The sequence below is a fragment of the Nerophis lumbriciformis genome, linkage group LG32 (genome assembly GCF_033978685.3).
Source record: "Nerophis lumbriciformis linkage group LG32, RoL_Nlum_v2.1, whole genome shotgun sequence".
NCBI lineage: Eukaryota > Metazoa > Chordata > Actinopteri > Syngnathiformes > Syngnathidae > Nerophis > Nerophis lumbriciformis.
The window spans coordinates 26,020,643-26,045,813 of NC_084579.2; the positions used below are offsets into that span (position 1 = coordinate 26,020,643).

Consider the following 25,171-nt stretch of genomic DNA (forward strand, 5'->3'; position numbering starts at 1 on the left):
ATAATTAACAAAATATATATATATATATATATATATATATATATATATATATATATATATATATATGTGTGTATCTATATATATATATACACACACACAGGTAAAAGCCAGTAAATTAGAATATTTTGAAAAACTTGATTTATTTCAGTAATTGCATTCAAAAGGTGTAACTTGTACATTATATTTATTCATTGCACACAGACTGATGCATTCAAATGTTTATTTCATTTAATTTTGATGATTTGAAGTGGCAACAAATGAAAATCCAAAATTCCGTGTGTCACAAAATTAGAATATTACTTAAGGCTAATACAAAAAAGGGATTTTTAGAAATGTTGGCCAACTGAAAAGTATGAAAATGAAAAATATGAGCATGTACAATACTCAATACTTGGTTGGAGCTCCTTTTGCCTCAATTACTGCGTTAATGCGGCGTGGCATGGAGTCGATGAGTTTCTGGCACTGCTCAGGTGTTATGAGAGCCCAGGTTGCTCTGATAGTGGCCTTCAACTCTTCTGCGTTTTTGGGTCTGGCATTCTGCATCTTCCTTTTCACAATACCCCACAGATTTTCTATGGGGCTAAGGTCAGGGGAGTTGGCGGGCCAATTTAGAACAGAAATACCATCGTCCGTAAACCAGGCACGGGTAGATTTTGCGCTGTGTGCAGGCGCCAAGTCCTGTTGGAACTTGAAATCTCCATCTCCATAGAGCAGATCAGCAGCAGGAAGCATGAAGTGCTCTAAAACTTGCTGGTAGACGGTTGCGTTGACCCTGGATCTCAGGAAACAGAGTGGACCGACACCAGCAGATGACATGGCACCCCAAACCATCACTGATGGTGGAAACTTTACACTAGACTTCAGGCAACGTGGATCCTGTGCCTCTCCTGTCTTCTTCCAGACTCTAGGACCTCGATTTCCAAAGGAAATGCAAAATTTGCTTTCGTCAGAAAACATGACTTTGGACCACTCAGCAGCAGTCCAGCTGGTGTCGGTCCACTCTGTTTCCTGAGATCCAGGGTCAACGCAGCCGTCTACCAGCAAGTTTTAGAGCACTTCATGCTTCCTGCTGCTGACCTGCTCTATGGAGATGGAGATTTCAAGTTCCAACAGGACTTGGCGCCTGCACACAGCGCAAAATCTACCCGTGCCTGGTTTACGGACCATGGTATTTCTGTTCTAAATTGGCCCGCCAACTCCCCTGACCTTAGCCCCATAGAAAATCTGTGGGGTATTGTGAAAAGGAAGATGCAGAATGCCAGACCCAAAAACGCAGAAGAGTTGAAGGCCACTATCAGAGCAACCTGGGCTCTCATAACACCTGAGCAGTGCCAGAAACTCATCGACTCAATGCCACGCCGCATTAACGCAGTAATTGAGGCAAAAGGAGCTCCAACCAAGTATTGAGTATTGTACATGCTCATATTTTTCATTTTCATACTTTTCAGTTGGCCAACATTTCTAAAAATCCCTTTTTTGTATTAGCCTTAAGTAATATTCTAATTTTGTGACACACGGAATTTTGGATTTTCATTTGTTGCCACTTCAAATCATCAAAATTAAATGAAATAAACATTTGAATGCATCAGTCTGTGTGCAATGAATAAATATAATGTACAAGTTACACCTTTTGAATGCAATTACTGAAATAAATCAAGTTTTTCAAAATATTCTAATTTACTGGCTTTTACCTGTATATATATATGTATCTATATATATATATATATATATATATATGTATCTATATATATATATATATATATATATATATATATATATATATATATATATATATATATATATATATATATATATCTATCTATCTATCTATCTATCTATCTATATATATATATATATATACACATACATATATTCTGAACTTCTTTTAAGGTATATTTTACTATTGTATTTTATTCATCCTTCTGTGTTACAATGTAAATGTGACACTATGCGCCCTTTTTTTGTTTGTTGCTATATAAATAAATAAACTGAACTGAATGAAGGTATTTCATAAAGTGTTTTAACAGTCATGCAGGTTTGATTTCAATATCAAATAATGTAATGACTGGATGAACGCATTCGACTTATTGTAATAAGCAAAGAAGAACACAAACTACTCGTATGAGCCGTTCATATGTCCTCAATGAGTGTCTTTGGATAAAATACTTCACTATTGCTACTAGCTCTTTTATTTCTGAGGCATTTCTATGCAAAGCACATCTATGCTCATTTTGATAACATACATTTGGGGAACATGTGGAACAAAAAATGGCCTATAGTTAATTTATTACTGTTCTGCTGGTGTGCTTTTAAGAGCAAGAGTATTGATGCTTGTCGACCCAACACACATATCTTATTGAAATTACATTAGTTATAATAAATACTATATTTTAAATACAACAGCCAAAAAGATGTCAGGGTCAAACATTATCATATATTATTTTTTTCCTATGCTACCATGGATTTTTTTGACCTTCAAGGAAAATATGCGCTCTAAATTGTGCACTTTGCTACACATGGAATGTGTGTATAATGCTATAGAAATTGAATGCTTAAGCAATATACAGTAAAACATTGCTTCCAACCCAAAATCAAAGGGCAATACATAACTATAATGTAACTATCATAAGGAGATTTAATAACCAAATTTTTTACAGATATTTACAATTCACCAGATAACTTGTCTAGTATTGAATTATTTACTAAATATCATTCACCTTTTAATGTCTAGTATTGAGTTATTTACCAAATATCATTCACTTTTTAAGTCATATGGTAATGAATGGTTAACTGATTAAAAGGTATATATTGTACAAGCAGCTTTTAGCAGTGGCACATTACATCCCGGTGAGTCGTTCCTTCGTGACACATGGCTCATCATCTGTCCGTAAAGAATTATGTATTCACAGGGGTGTTGTGTACAGAATGCATATACAAAACATAAAAGCAGATCTTTGTTCTCATGCATGAAAAAGAAGCTAAAGAAACCTTGAGGGAAATGATTGTTCATCTGTAAAATACCTATTAGAAAAATCATAGCTGTCTTGTGGCAATATGTTGGTGTCAGCGCGTCAAAGTCATCACAACACCCTTTCAACGAGAATGAACAGTGCCAATAATATGAGCTCACATCCACACAACACTAATGCGGAGGGTTTTTTGTTTAGTTTTTTTCAGAGTGTGCGGCATTTAAGTGAGAGAAAGCGCGAAAAGTAACTCTCAAAGGGGTACTCCGGAGTAAACTAAATATTTGTGTGACGTTTCTAAAGGAGACGGGTTTATAGAATAGAATCTAGTATGGGAAAGTCACGGTTTCCCACACATTCATTTATTTGTGGCGGCCCGCCACGAAAGAATTACGTCCGCCACAAATAGATTTTTCGGCTTTTGACTCGCTCGACCGCTCATAAAAGCAATAAGACTCTGTCTGTGAATGTTGCTTGTAGTTACAATTCCGGTGCAGTACGCGGCGGTAGCCTCCTATGCATTGTAACTCCGCCAATAGCACTTAATTCACTTGGTGGGCCAGAAGAAGAAGAAAAAGACGACGACGACAAAGTAAAAGAAGAACGGACCGACCGGATCAAAATACGAGGGTAAGACTTCTTGGCAAACAAGTTCAAAAGTGGTCCGAACCTGTGCAGTGTGCAGCACCGACTCGGATTTTCTTAATTTTTATTTTCGGGATTTGAATGCATTTATTTTGAAAGGACAGCTGGAGAGAGACTGAGATTGACGCGGAGCAAAGCGACTGTCAGGTGGGATCGAACTGGGTCGCCGCAGCGGGTGCTCTACCAGGTGAGATAGGTTATAGCTGCATCGCTCGCGGCTCGTCATATATTTAACGGTAATCCGCGATTTCACCGAGCGTTTCACTGACGGTGAGCAGCCTGACGCTGCTTAATTAACACCGCCGCTGTTTGACTCGGGGGCCGGGGCAGACGCACGCAGTAATAGTCACCTGTTACTATACCAACGAGCTAACGTGTCCAGGTTATAACCCTGTTGTCAATAAACACACGTGGAGACGGTGCTTCAGATACTACATTAATACTGAAGCTAAATTGTCCACTGTCCACTGCTGCATGTGAAAGCAATGAAAAGAAGAAAATCTGAGCCAACCAGCTGTTAAAATGTTGTCCAGATTAATGTTTTGGCCATTAAAGGCCCTTCATTTCAAGATTTCAACTGTGATCGGGCTTTAAACAGGTGGCTGACCTGTTCAGATGGGTGTAACTGCTACTGGTCAAATAATGTGAAATAGCATTTAATTTTACATGTATGCAATGCCATTTAAATGTAATTATAGATAATAATAATAATAATAATAATAAATACTGTGTAGTGTTGTAAATAGTCAACGGGAAGGATTGTAGTATGATACAAGCCATGAGCATTACACAGCCAGAAAAAAACCTAGGCAGGACAAGTAAAAATATTGGGGCAAGTAGATTTGAGAAGTCGGGCAAGTAGAAAAAAAGCTTAACGTTGAACCCTGCATGTGTTGAACTGCTGCCGCTTAAGGTTAGACGGCACTGTACATAGAGCAGTTCTGCTCGTTAGTAATAAATTCTAATGTTGGATGTTCACTCCTTCACACAGATGATGTATGCACTAATTAAAGGGGCAGAGCTTTAAGAGACATTTTAGCTTTTATATTTTATAAGATATATTTTTTGTAAGAACCACAATTAATAAATATATTTCAGTGAATAACTAATTGTTCAAATCTGTATATAAATATGTACATAAAGTGTTGTAATTTTATTCCAACCCCACGTTCTTCTTGGTCATCGCCGCTGCCGCCGCCACCCCCCGCCCCCCGACCACACCACCACAAATAGATGCCTGTCCTGTGGGAAACACTGAAGGTACCGGTATATAATGCCTGATATGCGCGCCGTTCAGAGTCGGGTGGTGATTCACTTACGTGTTCAGATTACGACTAAGGTGCAGTAATAACATAATATTTAGATTGTTGTTGTGACTGTTTTAGTAAGTAAGATGGCATACAAGCTCAACAGAAATGAAAGACGGTCGGCAGGAAGTCAAAAGGATCCTTTTTTTTTTTAAATTGCAAACAGTCAGTCCAACATCAAAACATGTCAAGACACTTTCTCAAAGCAATCACACACTTTTCCGGCTTCAAAATAAAAGCGCTACACTATACACCCGATTTAACTACATTCCGGGTTTCCCCTTAATGTATTTAATTATGGCCGTGCGCAATGGCTTCATATTCGCTGCCACACCTAACAAAATAAAGTAATATAATGTATTGCAGCGTCCAGAAAAAAAAGTCTGACGCTCATTTATTAGCATTTATTGCCAACAACGGGCCCAATTCCCACAAATATTTCCTGTGCACACACGTCTGCTTACGTGTTTCACTCCGGGACGCATAAAACGTCTTCATTCTCCACCAACCTGGTGTCTTAACAGAACACGGGAAAAATGGCCATCATAGCACACTAACATGCACAATAACACCAGCAGGTAGTTACAGTGTGAATGAACCCCCTGAACCAGATCTATCAGGCCAGAGTCATCCAGAAGGCAAAGGACATTCTGGTCAACCCTCAGCACCCTATCTTCTCAGAGTATAGACTCTTGCCCTCAGGATGCAGGTACGCCCCTAGTAATAGAAAGGCCAAAAACAACAGATACATAAGATCCTTTGTTCCCTCAGCTGTTGACTTTATAAATGAGCTTCTTAAACAAGCTTAACTGCTATGCAGTCACTTTAGTGGGAAGCGACGTGTGATGATTAGTTTTTATTGTATTACAAATGTTTTTTGTTTTTAGATCAATGCCTTCATGATGGTTTGTATGTTGTATGTATTTTATGTATTTGTACGTTGTTTTTACTGTTGCACCTTGTTTTTACTGTTGTACCTTGTTTTTTACTGTTGTACCTCGTTTTTACTGTTGAACCTTGTTTTTAATGACTACTGCTGCAAACCAAATTGCCCCTCGGGGACAATAAAGATTTTCTAAGTCTAAGTCTAAGTCTAATGTTTATATACAGTTTTTATTTGCGCACTATTGACTAATGATGCACCGGAAAAATACGTACTTTGATCAGGAGAACCGTGCTCCCAAAACTGATGTTGTGATGATGTAAGCTATACGCACGGGGTTGTCTGAAGTGGAGGCAGCGTGTCCGCGCTGTTGCGTTCTTTAATATATTAGACATATACCCGCGGTATAAACCGCGGACAGCAATCTTCACAATTTAAGATGACACTGGCGGTTTTCAATGAGAGAAAGGCTCCAAGCAACACGAAGCAAGTGTGAGGTCAGGCTCTGTGCAGCTAGCTTTTCGTCATGGACATGGCAAACCAGAGGTATCGAAACAGAGTCTCTAAACACAAGTACAGTCTCCAATAACGCCACAAATAGATGTTGTGTTGCCAGCTGATTTTATTAACGAGTGACTAAAAGCATGATCGTAATCGATCATGCTTTGTCAGAGATGTTTTAAAATGTTTTCTGTGATATTAAATGCTTAAATGTTAACACGCACACAGACAGGTCTTGTTGGTGTGCTCCAAAACGTTAATCAAGATGTTGCTACAAAAAAAACAAAAAAAGGAGAATCATTTTACCTTGTGTCTGTGACTATTTTAGGCATTGTTGAACACTTTCCAGAGTTTCAGAGCGATATACGAGTAGTGGTTTCATGTAGTTACCGCTAGCATTAGCACAAACAAGCAGCCCTCAATGGCTGCAAGCAGCAAGCAAAATGAATGAATGAATGAAGCATCCATAAGCTAAGACATTGTTCGCACAAAGAGGCAAATTTGGCTTAATGTAAAGGTTTGTAACCTGAAAAGGTTGCAAATAGAGACGTTCGTAATTTGAGGTGTCACTGTAATTGTATGGCATACATGCTTTATGTGTGCAACACCCTTTAGAAGTATACCGGGTAGTTTACCGAAGTCCAAAAAGTAATCGTGACCATAATTATCACGGTAATCAATATTATCATATCTGTACGGTGCGACAAATTTACTCGCAAATGCAGCTAAAATACTTTTTTTTTTTAATTGTTAAAACTGTCTCACATGTGCGAAAAGGCATTTTAGGTCTTATCAAATTTTGCTCCTAAAAGAAATCCATCCAAATTTGATCAAACTAGAGTAAAATTTTCGCCAACTGTATAGCATTTTTTTAAATAAATTTAAACCATAACCAAATGATTGATCACTCGCGCTGAGACCTGTGTGTATCCCCCACACCCGTGCCAGGCACAGATGGAATTGGGGTTGCTCCTCCTAGCTCACACACTCGCTCCATCATGGATGATAATGAAATCTTAGTTGAAAAAAGTGGTCTGTAAAAGACCAGGTTTTTTTCACTAACACTTGACACAAACTGCACTGCGCGCAAGTAACTACGAGGGTTGGAGGGTATATTTACGGTAACAACAAATCAATGATAGAACTGACAAACTTGTTTTAAAAGTAATTTTCTATACATAGCTTGTCACACAGCATCATGAAGCAGTTGGCAGGTTGGTGTTCCTGGTGTATGTCCTATAATATTTTTTACCTATAAACATACACCAGAGTACTTTATTTCACTTGTTGTTCTTTTGTGTTTTTGTTAGCTTAAGAATTGAGCATAGCTAAATGTTTTTTAAAGAAGATTGGCGATTAGTTTATGGGCCAGACTTTGTCGGGATGTGAGCTTTGATCCAAATCGCCCAGCCCTGCACTCATGTTAGCGACAGTGCTAGCAGAGTTTAGAGATGTTCTGTGTTTACTTGAGCGTTACAGTAGGCCTTATGATGGCATTGTGTTTATTTGTATGAGGGCACATGTGTACCTCGTTTGAGTGTTAATAATGAAATTGTGATATTTAAGACATTTCATATTGCTACAAAAATGTTTATCTGCCACAAAAAAAATTATGTGCTACTATTTTTTTTCATTTAGTAGCACTGGTGCTACTAGAGAAAAAGCTTAGCGTACAGCACCGGTATAGTTAAATGTGCTCAAAAAGTACACATACACATACACTAAAATCTTTTGACCAAGTTTTATTTAAAAAAATAATCCATCCATCCCATCCATCCATTTCCTACCGCTTATTCCCTTTGGGGTCGCGGGGGGCGCTGGAGCCTATCTCAGCTACAATCGGGCGGAAGGCGGTGTACACCCTGGACAAGTCGCCAGCTCATCGCAGGGCCAACACAGATAGACAGACAAAAAAAATAATGTGTGTTGTATTTATGTTAGCATTTAAACTAGCAAGCGATTAGCATGCTCGCTGTTTTTGTAGAAAATTGTCACTGCCCGATTTTTTACAAAACATTGCCGTTGGACTATTTAAAACAACAGTAGCAAAAGTATCAACTGATAATCCCAAATTATCGACAAGTACACTTTAAAAATAACTTACCGTATTTCCCGCACTATAAGGTGCACCTAAAAACCTCCAATTTTGTCAAAAGCTGATAGTGCGCCTTATATATGAACAAAGTTTTGAAATATGCCATTCATTGAAGGTGCGCCTTATAATCCGGTGCGCTTTATAGTGTGGAAAATACGTAACCTTAGATATCGTGCAGTTTTCCATATTAAAGCTGCTCTTTTCATCTTGGCTTTGGCTCCCGGTGACATTGCTGGTTACTTTCATAACTAAATAAGCTTGCATTTTGGCCAACATTGAATGCTCAATTTTTTTGTTTAAATAACTTACGCTATCCAAAGAGTTTAATTGCACATACCTTGTCATTTTTGCTAGTATTTTTTACGACACAAGGTCATGAGACTGGCAGTTATGTTTATGTTTGCGCATGTGTGCTGCAAATGAGCAAAACTATCATGAGTTTTTCAAAGGGTGGTAATCAATCACGTTTTTTTGATAATTAAAATTTGAAACGGTAATACTAACCGTCAAACATTTTACGGCGGTTTATCATACTGTAATTGTTAAATCCCTACTTAGTACAACTAGGGCTGGGCGATAAAACGATAATTTCGCAAAATAACTTATTATAAAAATTATTATTGTTAATATTAATCATAATCATAATGATAACAATAATAACAATTTTGATAGAGGGAAGGACTGGCCTCTTTAGTTGGCTTGGTGAGTTGGTAAACCTTGGTGGAAAGGAGACAACTTTGTATTGAAACATGCAGACTTCATGCAGACTAATTTGTAGCAACACGGCAGGCAAATCCCCTGCAGCAGCAACACCACCCAACAGATAAGCACACATACCCTGGCTGTGTCCAAATTTAGGGTCTACAGCCTTAGCAGCCTTTGGTGGGCAGCTGATGTCATTGCACCACACAAAGACTGTTCGACTCCTTAAACTGCGACTGACAAACGTGTCTTAATTCTCCATTGAATAAAAGTGTGCATTCAGACTGTCCTACTGTTTTCTAACTATCCATAACCCACTTTTGCCCTTGTTTCCCCCGGCACAAATCTCAAGTTCACACAGGCCCCCAAAATAGCTGTCCTAGACTTATGCCTGTAGAATTGGTGTGTGTTCTTTTTGAAAAAGTGTTTGCTTGGTCAGACTTCTAGTATATACTATTGGCACGCAGTTGGAGGCGTTTGTGTCAGTGAGGGATAGGAGGACACTGGACACACTGCTCTCCATCATGGACAACCCTGCCCATTCACTCCACCAAACAAGTGAGGGACAGCAGAGTCATATTCGAACAGGCTCCTCCAGCTTCGCTCCCACAGTGACCGATACAAGAACTCCTTCATTCCACACTCCATCCAGCTGTATAATCCCTCGCCATGCAGCAATAGATATGTGTCTATTATCAGGCCGCTTCCAAGTTAGCACACCTTTCTTTGTTTATATTTGTTATTAATGTGTATTTTCTGTTGTATTTACCTTTTATATATATTGCATATATTATACATTATACGTATGTATGTTATATATTATCTCTTGTAAATGGTCAATTTTGGTAAATTTTTTACTTACTGTTTCACCCTCTTTTTGTGCTCTCCTGAGTGTTTAATTCTCCTTTTCCATCGTTTGTACCTGAGCTACTGTGTATAAAAAATTCCCTTGTGGGTCATTAAAGTCTAAGTCTAAGTCTAAATATGCACCAACTTTATTTATCTGAAACAGTTGTATGTTCTTCAGCACATCTACCATGTTCAACCACCGACAAAAAATAAATATTTAATCAAAAATAACCTTTTGATGTCTTCATATCTCACTGAACAAAATAGTGATTTCATTTACAGTATATGGTGATAGACATCGACATTGACTGATATCAAGAAAATATACATATGTTCTCATGTCACCAAGCAGTAAGTATATGTAGGCCCTTCGAAACCCATTGATCTAATGTGGCTTAAAGTTTTGACAGACAGCAGAGTTTGATTTTGTGCAATCTCAGAAGCTACCGAGGGCACCTTCAGGTCAAAGAATATAGTCTGGCAATCACTCCTTATGCTTGTGAGCAGTTTCTTCTTCAAGGTCTGTGAACCATGAGTGTAATTACTGAGTGTTCTGATTGATATTACTATTCAACAGGCAAGGCTGTGGGCTTTATCATAATATGTGTTTTCACTTAATTGGTGTGTATGTTCTGTATTTCAAACAGTAAGGAAAACAAGCTTATTGATAAGTAAGGATGGGTACCTTCCGCATTTGAACCGATACGATACCAATTCCTGGTACCTGGGGAATCAATACCAGTACTCAACTGTATCAATTTCTGGTACTTTTGTGTGTATTAATAAATAATACTTGTTTTTAATAGTGAAACCTCATTTTTTTCTTGTAACATTTAAAAATTAGCTGATTATGATAACTTCTGTCCATTTCAGAATCAGAATCAGAATCAGCTTTATTGTCATTACGCAGATATATTGTTTTATTATTGTTACTGTTAAAAAAGCCAGTATTTTGCATGTTTTGTATTTTTTTTATGCTTCACCGATAGTGTAAAGTCTTATTATTTAATTTGATTTGATTAACTTACTTGTCCAACTCTTTTCAACGGACCTCCGTCTCATATTTCTCCAAACAATCATTCTATTTCATGACAGGACAGCTTGTAGGGTCAGAGGATACAATCGAATATCTTAGTTGCTCATACAGCAATGTGCTTATATACATTTAGATTAAGGCATGTCATTTCTTAATGGAGAAAGACATTAATGTGCCTTGTTTTCATATTAGCATTAAAAATAGCAAGCAAGCATCAGTCATTCCATGAGTTTATCAAAGTGCAGTTATCAATCACGGTTTTTCGATCAACTTTATTTAAAAATGTAATACTAACCCTCAGAAGATTTACTTTAGTTTACATTAATACCGTTAATCACTACATCCCGAGTTAGAACCGGCTGAGTTTGCAACTGGACGTGACGTCATGCACAACCCAGGTAAAGTAACATGGCACCGGCGAGATTTGGTACCATATTCTGTGCCCATCCCCATCAATAGGATGGTTAATACTCACCAGTTCCACATCGGGGGGAATTTCGAGTCCTTCAGGAGCAACAAATGGTTCTTCACTCTCTTCTGGTTCAGGCTCTTCTATGCATGTGAACAACAGAAGTGGATTCATTATTCTGCATTCCGAATATAAACAATTTAGATTTAGTATAGCAAAAAAAATTAATCAGACAGAACAGTTATCTAGATTATAAGCGGACAGAATTGTTTTGGCGGCTGGTGGTAATGACAAAATGTCAAATTTGTCAATGGTTTGACTAATGGCTAAATTAAATGGGTGACTAAATGGGTTAGGATTACATTAGTAAGCGCAACACAAGCAAACATATGTCATGTTTCGACCGATAATTTATTACACTGAAATACATCCTCCGGCTCATGTGGCCCTCACAGATAATCCTACAATTACTAGTGATAAGCATTTGATTTATGTTGTGATTTTGAAAACGTGGAAATGTGTGCCCATACGTCCTACTCGGCAACACTAATATACAGGAGTCGTGTGGCATCTGTTGTTCAATTCACGAGTCGTGTTTGTGCATTTGTGAAGTCTTGAGAATAAACACCATGCAGTATGTGCAGTATTAGCAAGTAGGACTGGGTAATAAAATATCAATATTGATCACAATAGACATGTAATCAATATCAATAAAAAATGTTCGACATACAGTATATTTTTTAATGATGTAAGTAATTGGAAGTTGTGAAGTAAGGTTGGTTGCATGAACAAAGGCATTTGCTCTTTGGTAACCAAACAAAACAGGAAGTGATCACTGATCAGCGGGAGTGACAACCAAACAGCTAATTCAGATTACAGTATCAACTATCAAATTTGGTTGCGCCATCTTATTGAGACACTAAAAATGAGTGCTGCTGAGAGGGAAGAAAGTGTTAATAAAATACGAAAAGTCCCCTCGCAGTGTTGTACGCTTAGCTTTTTCACTAGTGGCACCAGTGCTACTAAATGAAAAAAAATAGTAGCACAGAATTTTTATTGTAGGACAGAACATTTTTTGTATCAATATGAAATGTCCTAAATATCACAATTTCCTTATTAACACTCAAACAAGGTACACATGTGCCCTCATACATATAAACACAATGCCATCATAAGGACTACTGTAACGCTCAATTAAACATAGAGAACATCCCTAAACTGTGCTAGCACTATCACTAACACAAGTGTAGGGCTGCGCAATTTGGATCAAAACTTATATGCCAATATAGTTTGACCCAAAAACTAACTCACAAATAGAAATATTCGTTGACGTAATTAAATATCTCCACCATGCCTTGTTTTTCAATTTTTGGGACTGATGGGGATCCCAAATTCACAAAAACAGGTACCAACAAATTTTGCATTATAGAATCCCAGCTTAGGAAGTATTTTGAAAAATAATATAAGAAAAGTTAAATACTATCTCCGATCTTCTTTAAAAAAACATTTAGCTATGCTCAATTATTCAGGTAACAAATACACAAAAGAACAAAATGTGAAATAAAGTGCCCTGGTTTAAGACATGTTTAAACATCAGCAGCAACATGAAAATAATTGACCTTTATCAATTGTGTTTTTATAGGGAGTCATTATTATAGGACATACACACAAAGATGTTAGCCAGGGACACCAACCTGCCAACTGCTTCATGATGCTGAGTGACAAACGGTGTTCTGAAAATTACCTTTTACAAAGCCATTAATTATAGTTACTCTTTACTTTACCAAAAATGTAACGGAATTACTCTTTAATAAATGTAAATAATTACTAGGGAAATTAATTAATGTCTCATTTAAAAAACAAACTTCAAAAATATCTGGCATAATGCAGTTAAAATAAGATTCAGGGTGTGCGTGTGCCTTTTAAAAGGGGGTGCATGTTGCCTAGTGACGTGTGACGTCAGCGAGTCCACTCAGTAGTCTGAGTTTGAGCTGTTTTGTTAACTTAGCAAACTAGCAACAGCAGTTTGTCGGCTCTGACGGCAGCTCTTTTGAATCTTTCACTGGATTGTGATAACTCTGTTTAATAGATTAAATGTGCTTCCATGACTGTATGTTCTTGTCAGCCAACACGGTATTATTTGAATGGCAAGTTTGTCACTTTCATCATTGATTCGTTGTTCAATATTCCCTCCGACTCTCGTAGTTACTAGCGCGCAATGCAGTTTGTGTCAAGTGGTGGTTAAAATAATGTTGTCTTTTAATGACCAGTTCCTTCAACTAAGATCTAGTTTCATCCGTGTTGGAGCGAGTGTGTAAGATAGGAGGAGCAGCCCCACTCCCCTCTGTGCAAGGAGTGGGTGGGGGATACACACAGCTCTCAGCGCAAGTGATCAATCATTTGGTTATGGTTTAAATTTATTTCAAACATGCTATACAGATGAGCGAAAATTTTACTCTAGTTTGATCAAATTTGAATGGATTTACTTTAAGAACTAAATGCGATAAAAGGGTTGTTATCCCTTTTCACACATTGTGACAGTTTTGTTTTTTTAAGTTGCACGGTCTATTTTTAGGCGCATTTGTCGCACCGTACAGCACGGCCTTGACAATAGGGCAGTTTTTTGGATTATTTTAAACAAACTGTAGTCAAACCAAAGACCTACACCACCTTAGCCGCGCTCACTCAGAGCACACTGCTGAGCCGTATCATCCTGGCACTAAACATGTTTACATTTCCACACTTCGCACGATTTTGTTACACTTTAATAAGCATTTCTTATTTATTGCGTATTCCTTATTTTTGCACCTTAATTTTAAAAGGTTATTGTTTCGTGTTTGTGATTTTAGAATTTAGTTTATATTGGTTATTAAAGTGTTTTCCATGGTGTTGACATGTCCTTTCTTTTCTGCCTTGATAGCTGAGGGGATTATAATCAAAGGAAGGTTACATTTTAAATTAAAATGTTAAGATATAATATATATTTATTCTATTCCTTAATTTGGATATGTCATAAAAAAATATAAATAATTAACAATATCGACTGATATAAAACACTTACATTGTGATACAGTTTTCAGCCATATCGCCCAACCCTAAGTGTGTACAAGTTTTTTTTTTTACCTTTGACCTTTTTAGCATCCTCCTCCTCGGTCGGCTTGGAGGGGTCGTAGTAGTCCGCGCTGTACTTGAAGGCCACTGCGTTATAGGTGCCTTCATCTGCCAGGGCCTCACTCAGACGCTTGTATTCCTCTTCTGTGGAAAAAACATGTTGGAATATTTAATACAAAGATTAACATTGAAAGCTACACAACATAAAAGGTTTGGCGCAAATAAAATTAAATGCTGCTAGTGGTGTCTGATACAACTTTTTCACATCCGATACGATGCCAATATTGGAGCTTTTGATATTGGCCAATACCGATATTGATCCGATACTACATCAGCACGAATTAACATGTCATTTTGTCATGTGGAATTTTAGAAAAGACTTGACAAAGTTAGATTTGTCAAACAATTACAAATTATAGGTTTGGAAAACATTAACCTATTTATTATTAAGCATTTGGAATTAACGTATGCTGTCTTTAAGGCCATGTCCACACGAACACGGAGAGTTTCAAAAACACATATTTGGGGTTAATACAATCTCCATCCACACAAGTGTAGTATCCAAACTGTCTCTGTCTATACACAAACACATACACTTGCTGTCTTGCATATTTTGTTCAATCAGAAGCCTGAAAATAGCAGCAATATCTGACTTGGTGGCATTACACCTCCTATTATGTTTATTTTGATCGACTTTGGATGTACAATGACATGTACATTATCTTTAAAACCAGCCTGCATGTACACAGAGCCCTGGGAACATTATTAAAGAGCGAATGCACGTCTGTGCTACTGAAACCCAACACACATAGAATTAGAACGTGTTCAGCAACATGGTGATGTATTACATGTGCAGTGAAGTGTACATTATTTCAAAATCACACTATCGAGCCAAGGAAACAATGTTGCATGTTTAAGGGAATTATAAAGCATTTAATCATCGATATAGTGATATGGTACATGTGTAAGGAAGTGTATTTTGTCATGAACATCAGTACACACTACAAGGAGGAGGCTCATCATCATCAGCCGTTGTCAGTCCACTGCTGGACGAAAGCCTCAGCATGTTTCTGCCATAGTGAACGATCTCTAGCTGCTCCCTACCACTGCACTGTTCCCCAATATTTGTTCCCCAATATTTGTGGAGGAGGCTAAATTATGTTGTTTTTTTAGTTGCTTGCTCACTTTTTACCATCTACAAGAATGGAAGCAACACACTTAAGTTAACTTCATGATTTGTCGTTAAACAAGGAATAAAAACATGAGCTAATGTTGCACCTTTCTTATGACCGAGCAAAAGGTCTTGTTTGTCAAAATCGTCCCATCAGGTGGATGTTCGACAGCGATCATATCCAAAACAGCTCCAAAACAGCTGACTGTAATTTTGCGCTGGCGGGTGTGTCGCAAAGCCCATTTTGATGTGTCTTTTTTTATTAATGTTGAGTGAAAATAGCACAATGTTTACATTCAAACATACAATAATTCCTCTTATAGTGCGTTTAAAGCCAGCAAGACAGTGTTGTTGAGCTTGGAAATGACAGCGCACAACCGTGGCGTCATCACAAGTCTCCGTTTGTGCCGTGTACACGCATACGCTGAGCGGAGAGTTTTGAATCTTTACACTTTGGCGAGCATTTGCAAAAGTCTGCGTTTTTAAAGACAAAAGTATGCGTCTGCATGTGGACAAGAGGCCTAAACGCAGAGATAAGTATGCGTTTATTAAGTATCTGTCTTTGTGTGGACATGGCCCAAGTTGAATTGTAGTGGTAACTGTTTTTTGGCAAAAGCGACTGGCTAAAATAATTAATCAAGGTGACTCATGACACATTAAGTAGAATGATGCAGACACATTTGTTACTGGATACTTTTTAATACACTCTTGCCTTGGAGACTTTGTATCTAAGTGATATGCAACTGTAATTATCTGATACTTAAACAGTATTGACAAATGTTGTGGTTTAGACTGCAATACTGTTAAATTATATACATGTTTGTTTAGCTTGTGTGCTTAACTGTTGTGTAGCTGTTAGCTCCTAGTAGCCTCTAGTCTACCATGTGTACCTGTTGTAAATGACTTTACTAAAATAAAGATCAACCTTGTGTGCTTATTGGAGGTTATTTAGCTGATAACTGACTGTCCAGCTTTGCACAAGTAACTGCGCTGTAGGACAGCTTGTATTAGACCTTATATCGGATTATAAATGCAAGACGATTTATTTTGCTCATTCCTGATATCAACATCGGATCGGAACACTCCTAAACGCTACAGAACAACACCAAAACAAATGATCTTACTTAAGAACCCTTGATAAATGAGGAAGACACATGGCCAAGTGTTTTTTTAATGAATAAAAACTGCTGGTTTGACCCGAACATTGCCTAGTTCCTAATGAAATGTATACCTTAACCTTCATCAAAGCCACAAGGACAAAAATTCCACTAAAACTATCAATATCTGTAATGCTCTCACGCTGTCCCTTTAGTGGCCAGATGGGTAATAATAGACTAAATGAATGGGAATCAGGCTCTCAAATTCAAGGGCAACAAAGTCATATTGGATGAACCCTCTCGATGTGACAGTGTGCAACATCAATCATTAGACTAATCATTCTGCCCTGTCAGTTTAGGCACAAGACATAATTCTCTTGAAATGATGGGTTATCAAATCAGTTAAAGAAAGGATGAGTATCTCTTTCAGGAGTGTACTTTAAGATCAAAACACCCTGTTTCATTAGAATGTCAAATGGGCGAGATGCAAGTAATCCAGCTAATTCAAAAAGGGAGTTCAATAAAAGTTGCACATACGCTCAGTGACAAAACCAGTAAGCAATGTTGTACAGACAGAAAGAACAGACATGTAAAAAAAACTGATCTTGAAAACATTTTCCAGACAACCAAATAGTTTTATAACAAGCAATTATCAAAAGAAATTGAGTGATGAGAAAAAACACCACCACTATCAACAGAAAGGACAGTTAAATTGCGGTTTGTGTGTGTGTGTCTGTGAGAATGATCAAGAAATAAGGCAAATCACTTCATAGGCCCATGGTCTATAGTTTAAAAAATGATATAAATCATTAACAAATAAACCACAACAAGTAAAATGATAATAATAGTAATTACATCCAATTTAAAAACAATGGCAATATAAAAAACAATACAATTTAGTGTTTCGTTTTGTTTTTAATTCTGTTGATCTTTTACACGTAATTTGCCACCATAGAGTGTGTTTTTTGTGTCAAAAATTACGGTAATAACATTTGTGTTAATTACAGTAAATGCAAAATCCTCACATTTATTGGTACTATACATTTTTGGAAAATTTTGAGCAGTATTTTAGGTCAAAGCATAATTGTGTAATGGTAAATGGGCTATACTTGTATAGCGCTTTTCTACCTTTTTAAGGAACTCAAATCGCTTTGACACTATTTCCACATTCACCCATTCACACACTGATGGCGGGAGCTGCCATGCAAAGCGCTAACCAGGACCCATCAGGAGCAAGGGTGAAGTGTCTTGCTCAAGGACACAACGGACGTGACTAGGATGGTAGAAGGTGGGGATTGAACCAGGAACCCTCAGGTTGCTGGCACAGCCACTCTCCCAACCGCGCCACGCCGTCCACCAAATGTATCAATAAGTGTTTTAAGTAAATTATGCTTGGCTGAGGCAGTGGTACCGGTCCGTGGACCGATTGGTACCGGGCCGCACAAGAAATACTTTTTTTTTATTTTTATTTTTTTTATTAAATCCACATAAAAAACACAATGTATACATTATATATCAATATATAGCAATACAGTCTGCAGGGATTCAGTCCGTAAGCACACATGATTGTATTTCATTATGACAAAAAAAATAAATAAAATACCATAAACCCCCCCCCCCCATATTAGCGGTATGGCTGCACGATTGAGAAAAAACATAATTGAGATTTTTCTCTCGAAAATTGCTATTACGATTCAATTTGCAATTATTAAATCGTATACATAAACATGCATAAAATTGCGAGAATAGTAATTGAAGGAAGACATGTTATTTTAAGACTGTCAATCAACATACGGGGTGGGTCAAATACAGAGGGTAATTTCACCAGACCTAGTGAGTGTGTGACTATCAGTGGTAATTTAACTTTAACTTTAACATATTGTAATCTCAAGGTGCCACACATTAAAAGCCATCAATCCATCCATCAATTTTCTACCACTTGTCCCTCTAAGGGCCACTCTGTAAGTTTGTTATAGATCATAAATCCTGCATCTCACCTGCAAAGAAGAATTCTGAATAGGTATTCCGACAAGTTGGTACACTTTGACAGTCATTTGGACCCGAAACTGGCAAGGAGGACACAAAAAAGACGCTTGATCCCACCATCCCCTTTCTTCGTGAGGATTATGAGACATTTTTCATCGAAATGGGAATATAAGAACATCCCAGCAGTCGGCATCCGAATGACAGCAGACCTTGCACAGTAAGTGATGTTTTATCATGTTTGTTGGCTCTCATGAAGTCTGCAGTGAGTAATAATCAGTGATGAAGAAAAAAAAAGCAAACGTGATGCGTTTTGTAAATTAATGTGCCGCGTATGCTTCAAATGATCAAAATACGCAAATATTAAATGTTATTAAAAATTTACCCGTTACTAACATATACTTACATCATGTATATAAAACTTGGTGTTTGGATGTCTTTTTAAGGGCTTTATAGGCATAATTGAACGGCTCCCATAGGCTCCATTATAAGTGGACTTTTGATTGCATTTATTTAATATTTAGAATGCAAAACATTTTTTTAAATCCATCGTTTCCTAATGATTGTGAACGATTGTCAAAATTCCCCAAAAAGTGCAGTTCCCCTTTAAATAAACACAAAATAAGAGGTCTGTGGGGAGGCGGGGCCGGCAGACCGACAGCGCGGCGTGCCCGCCGAGGCCGACTCCGAGATGGCGGCGAGGAGGCGTGGCCGGCAGTCCAACAGAGAGGCAGGGCACACCGGAGCCTGCTCCAAGTTGGCGGCGAGGAGGCAGGGACAGCAAGCAAGTGGCGGGGAAGGCGAGCAAGCGGCGAGGCGGTGCGCGCCGAGATCGACGCCACAATTGGGGATCGCACCTGGTCACAATCAGCTAATCTCCTCACAAGGTGTAAAAGGGCGGCAGCCGAGAACGACGGGGCTGAAGGAGGTGGAGAGCAAGCAGCAAGACACGCAGCTGAGCGAGAAGCAGATGCTGAGCGCGAGAGGAAGAGAAGGAGCCAGCGAGAAGCAGATGCTGAACGAGAGCGAGAGAGAGCGAGAGAGAGAGAGAGAGAGCCACAGGAAGACGACGACGCGCGAGGCTGAAAAGCAAGCGGAAGAGAGAGCAGGTGGAGTCGGAGCTGAAAAGCGACCGACACTGAGGTTTTATTTGCAAAAATAAAATGAAGTCAACCATGCTCGAAGCAATGTTCTTCCTTGATGGTCCTGAGAACCCACCCGACAGCAAGAGTCTGTCACAAGGTCTTTCTTCATGTTTGAAACAAGAGACAGAAAACGCAAGGCTCAACAATTCTGATTGGTGAACATGGCTGTCAATCAAATGCCAATGACTGTGGACAAAAAAAACCCACCTCAGGCTATTGCGTTATTTACTGCACTAAATAAAACCTTGACTTTGATTTGATTTCGATTAATCATGCAGCCCTAAGTAGCGCTGTGCCACATAAAAAGTAGCAACTATGGTGAAATTCCAAAACTTCAAGTAAACGTTGACTTTTTTCACTCATGCGTTTCATCGTCACAAGCTCCGGAATTTACATTAACGATGCGTGGCCCAATAATCAAAATGTGATTAATTGTCCAGCACTACCAGTAGTGACATAATGTTTTATGCAGTGTAAATGTTGTGGTTCATCTAGCAGCTAAAAAAACAGGGGATTTAATATTTGTTATCTGCATTTCAAAATATGGGAAATCTAATAAAAATATGGGATTTTTCTACATCACAATAACTCGCCAGCTACTCAGTTTTATAGCAGTTTGTGGATTTATTACATTGTAACTCACGAGGAAACCTAAAATATTGCAAACATTAAAATTTTAAAAATTCATGGCTCTTTCGCATAGCTTATAGGTGAGATATTTTTCAAGCTGGCTGACATAATTTCTTCCTGGGTGTCACAGAAAGTATAAGAATGCTGCCTTTTCTTCTTTACTTATATAAAAGGTCACCTATTCGTCAATATTTTTACATAAAGTTTGGATTTTTGGCAGAGATATGTCGCCTTCATATGCATCCATTTCTATCGCATTATTTAAATTTAATCATGGAGCATGAATATCTGTGTGCTCCTTTGATGAGCCCACGCAGCAAGTGCTGCGGACGGACACTTGTCAAGCGACTCACTGCAGTAGTAAAAACAAACAAAATGGAACTGGTAAGACACCGTGAGAAAAGGACAAAAACTGGATTTCCTGTCAAAAATGGAAGTTTAAATAGTTAACTGTTCTAAGGACTTCTCGCCTTCCGCCTTGGTGTGGCGGAACAGCTTGTGTGTCTCAATGACCCCGAGAGCTATGCTGGCAGGGGGCTTGTACCCCTGGTAGCTCTTAGCAAGCCAGACACGTCAAAGGCGAGAGACCAGACAAAATCAAGTCCACTTAGCTAGCCTGGCAGCAGGGGCTGGTAGGCTGAGTTCAGGGCGTGTCTGCTGTCACAGCACCTGAATTGGACTGTCTCAGCCGCCCGGTAAGCAGAAGAGCACATCGCCAATGGGCACGGGGCAATAGACCTAGATAGTTGGTCACTGCAGGGCAACTGACAAACTATGCCAACTGTCACACACTTGTGTTCCGTTGGAACCTGTTGTAGTGACTCCAGAGGTGGAAGTTTGCAGAGGTGTGGACTCGAGTCACATGACTTGGACTCGAGTCAGACTCGAGTCATGAATTTGATGACTTTAGACTCGACTTGACAAAATGTAAAGAGACTTGCAACTCGACTTAGACTTTAACATCAATGACTTGTGACTTCACTTGGACTTGAGCCTTTTGACTTGACATGACTTGACATGACTTGCCACTTTCCCCAAAATCCAAAGCTTAAAAAGTTATTTGGGAGCGCTCCGTATTTTTCATTTTCTTCGTCCGTCTATCAGCGTGTTGTTCCTGTCAGCTGGTGTGCTGTCAGTACAACAGCCAATCAAATTAGATCTACGTTGTTTTCATCACACAGCATTCATCCAATCAAATTGCAGGAGAACCAATGAGGAAGAGTTGTCCAACAACGTGCCAGTGAGAAACAATTATGTTAAAGTTGGTTTCGTTTGGGTATAAAAACTACGACTTGGTCAACAAAAAACGAATTGCCGTATGCAAATCACGCAGTTCGAATATTACAGACGGAGACGCAACAACTTCCAACTTCGTTCGACATTTGAAGTTGCACAAAGAAGGGTAAGTTTTGAATGTAAGATAACGTTTATTAGCTAAGTAACGTGACTTTTATTTGCTGTGTAGTTAAATCAGTGAGGCTGCAAACTCACTGCTAACGTTATAACCATAGACATCTTATAAGTAGACGCAGCATAGAGCGCTACTGCCTACTGGCGCAGACGAGACGCGGAGCCGCCATCTTGGAGTGGTGATCCGCTCCACTCAGTGCAATTCATTTGGCAGGAGCGATGAACTGTCAGCGCATTTAATTCATCTTACCTCACTGAATACCACTGATTTTCACCCCCCTTTTTTGTCATACGTGTAGCTATGATAACAGACACATGTTTTGGCGTGTTTTATTATTCATAGTTTGCTTAACAGTAATATAATATTCTTATACGCTATAAGTGACCAGACGTCCGAGATCAAAACTGGGAATATAATCCCAGAGAAGGGGGAAAAAAACGGTAAACTATTTTTAAGTTGAAGAAACAATATGATTAGGTTATATATACATGCGTATATCCTACACAAACAATGTATGAATACATTAGATATCTATATATCTTAGGGACCTATAGACTGTATCTCTGTTGCTGCAGCAGCAGAGAGTTTATTCTGTCTTGACACTTTGTATTGATATTTTCTATTACATTCTTCCCTTAAATGATAAGGTTTGCAGTGATTGTTTTATATGTATTATTTTATGTAAGTCGCTTTGGATAAAAGTGTCTGCCAAATACTTAAACATATATAAACACCTGAAAGTCTTCATATCAGCTAAAACCACCAATCTGTTTCACTGGATTCAGAATAAAACCAAATTCTGTTTAACCCAACAATGTTAGTATTTGAATATTGTTACTTGAAGACTTATTCCTGGTTACAATTATACTGTTAAGAAAGTATTGTCTTATACTTTGCCTAAAATGAGAATGCATCATAATCAGTGGCGGCTGGTGAATTTTGTTCTTGGTGGGGCTGAAAGTTTGTAAACCAAACCCCTGTAGGGGCGTCATCCTCCCCCAGAAGATTTCTTTGTGATTTTCACATACAAATATTGAAGATCTTTGATCCTTCTCAACTCTGTGCTAATATTCTTTTCACAAAATACAACCAATAGTACGTTAATGTTAAATCTTACTTGTGAAAAGTAGTCCCCCGATTCCTATTTTCAACAGTCCGCTCATTTGAGCAGGAAAACGCTGAACACCATCTTTGTTTTCTACCTGTCAACTGTCAGTTTAGCATCTTTGTTTTCTACCTTTCAACTGTCAGTTTAGGCTGCTCGCCGGCTCCTCATCAGCACTTCAAGATGACGGCCAAATTGCTCACGTCACAGCAACCAATGCTGCGTCTACTTATAAGACGTCTATGGTTATAAAGTCATTGCAAACACGGCAATCTGTTGCATCCACTGCAGTTCGCTACCTTATTCATACTTTTTGTCAAGTGATTTTTTTTTAAGCAGGGTTGCATGAGGTACCTATACATAACGTTACGTTAGTCAATGTATCACACACAGTAACATTACGTTAGTCAATGTATCACACACAGTAACATTACGTTAGTCAATGTATCACACACAGTAACATTATGTTAGTCAATGTATCACACACAGTAACGGCGGTCAGCAGCACCGCGTATTTTAGCCACCTACAAAAAGACAAACATAGTCAAATAAAGGTCAGTTAAAATGTATACTATATTAAGAATATGTGTACATATTACATAGGGTCCTGACATCTAAAAAGTACAACTCTGTTCATTGTTATGTTCATATATTTGTTATGTTTTTCATGTGTACGCACACATAAACACACATACAGTATGAGATGAGATCAATGAGATAAGGTAAGAACAGGATAGAAACTGCTGTGGAACTAGTTACAATGCAATATGTCATGGAAATACAATGTTAACACTTTGGTGCAAATAAGTTGCACTTGTTTTTTTCAAATGTGTTTATTCTGTAAAGGAATGAGTTACATGTTTAAAATGACTCGTTAATAGTGCTATTTTGAAGTGCAATGTCAGCACTATCTTTTTCCCTGCAATTTCAAATGCACTTGTTTTAATAAATAAATACAGCGTTTTAAAAGCATACACAGTCTGTGTAAATATATTAGTCTGTGGTTAAACGACTTGAAAGGACTCGACACTCAAAATGCAGGACTTGGGACTTGACTTGAGACTTTCCAGTCTTGACTTTGGACTTGACTCGGACTTGCCCTGTCTTGACTCGAGACTTGAGGGTAAAGACTTGAGACTTACTTGTGACTTGCAAAGCAATGACTTGGTCCCACCTCTGGAAGTTTGTCTTGGGCAAGCATGCTTTCACAAAATTCTGCCCCAGCGCTTTCCGTTATGAGCATCTCTTCTTTCCATGAATTCAAATATTATGCCTCCACGACTGACAACTCGGGAGTGCTCTGTTCTCAAAAGCACTGTCGTTGCTCAGCAACGCCCACGTGTACAGCAGGCTCGACCTGGTCGACATCTTGCAAATGCCACATATACATCCATTGCATGCTGAAATGTGCGTTCCCTAAGCGTTGGATGCCGATCACTGCATTCAGAAGACTGTGAAACTGATTACGCTCTTGTGCGCTGCAAACTAAGGTTGATCCTATTAATGCTTCATCCCGCCAGGCCCAAGCCCACTCCTCGCCTGGATGTTTCTGCTACCTATACTCCAAAGCTGCATTCTCCACCTTTGGAAAGCTATCCTGGTCAAGCCAGACTGGTTAAAGGCTCATGCCAACCTGTTACTCCCAGCAATTGTCTCAATATGCTCAGCCACTGTCCTGCTTGGTCAAATAAGGCAGCATGGAGGCAGTCATGTTGCAATGTCCAAAAGGCCACTCATACTGCCATGTAAGAATACTGGAACACACTATGTGACCATGTCAAGTCATGTGCATCCAGTGGCAACATCAGGGGTGTCTTCTTCATAGGCCTGAAAGAAGCTTTAGCCCCAGTCTCCAAAAAGTCTTCTACCCTCCGTTCCCTAGCTGGTGAATCCCTGACTGATCTGGAATCTCATCTGACACGTTGGGCCGAGCATTATAGCATTCTCTATGGCCAGCCCGTCACAGCCAACACACTGGCAATAACTGCTGCTGTTCCTGAGCTTCCCCCTCTGACTAAGGATGTCAAATCTGCCATAAACGCCCTTAAAAACAACAAGTCTACCGGCGATGACAGCCTCCATTTTGAGGTTTTTAAAGCAGGTGAGGATGTGCTCGTCTCTGTTT

At 38.7% G+C, this 25,171-nt stretch overlaps 1 protein-coding gene across 2 annotated transcripts in view; it reads right to left on the reverse strand.

Moving 5' to 3' along the window:
• sfswap (splicing factor SWAP) overlaps window positions 1–25,171 on the reverse strand; it is a 118,654-nt gene that overhangs the window by 85,239 nt on the left and 8,244 nt on the right. For both annotated transcript variants that reach the window (XM_061927106.1, XM_061927105.1), the window contains exons 3-4: window positions 14,517–14,648; window positions 11,460–11,536 (exon numbers count right to left, since the gene is read on the reverse strand). In XM_061927106.1, the coding sequence (XP_061783090.1) occupies window positions 11,460–11,536; window positions 14,517–14,648 (209 nt within the window). The remainder of the gene's footprint in view (window positions 1–11,459; window positions 11,537–14,516; window positions 14,649–25,171) is intronic.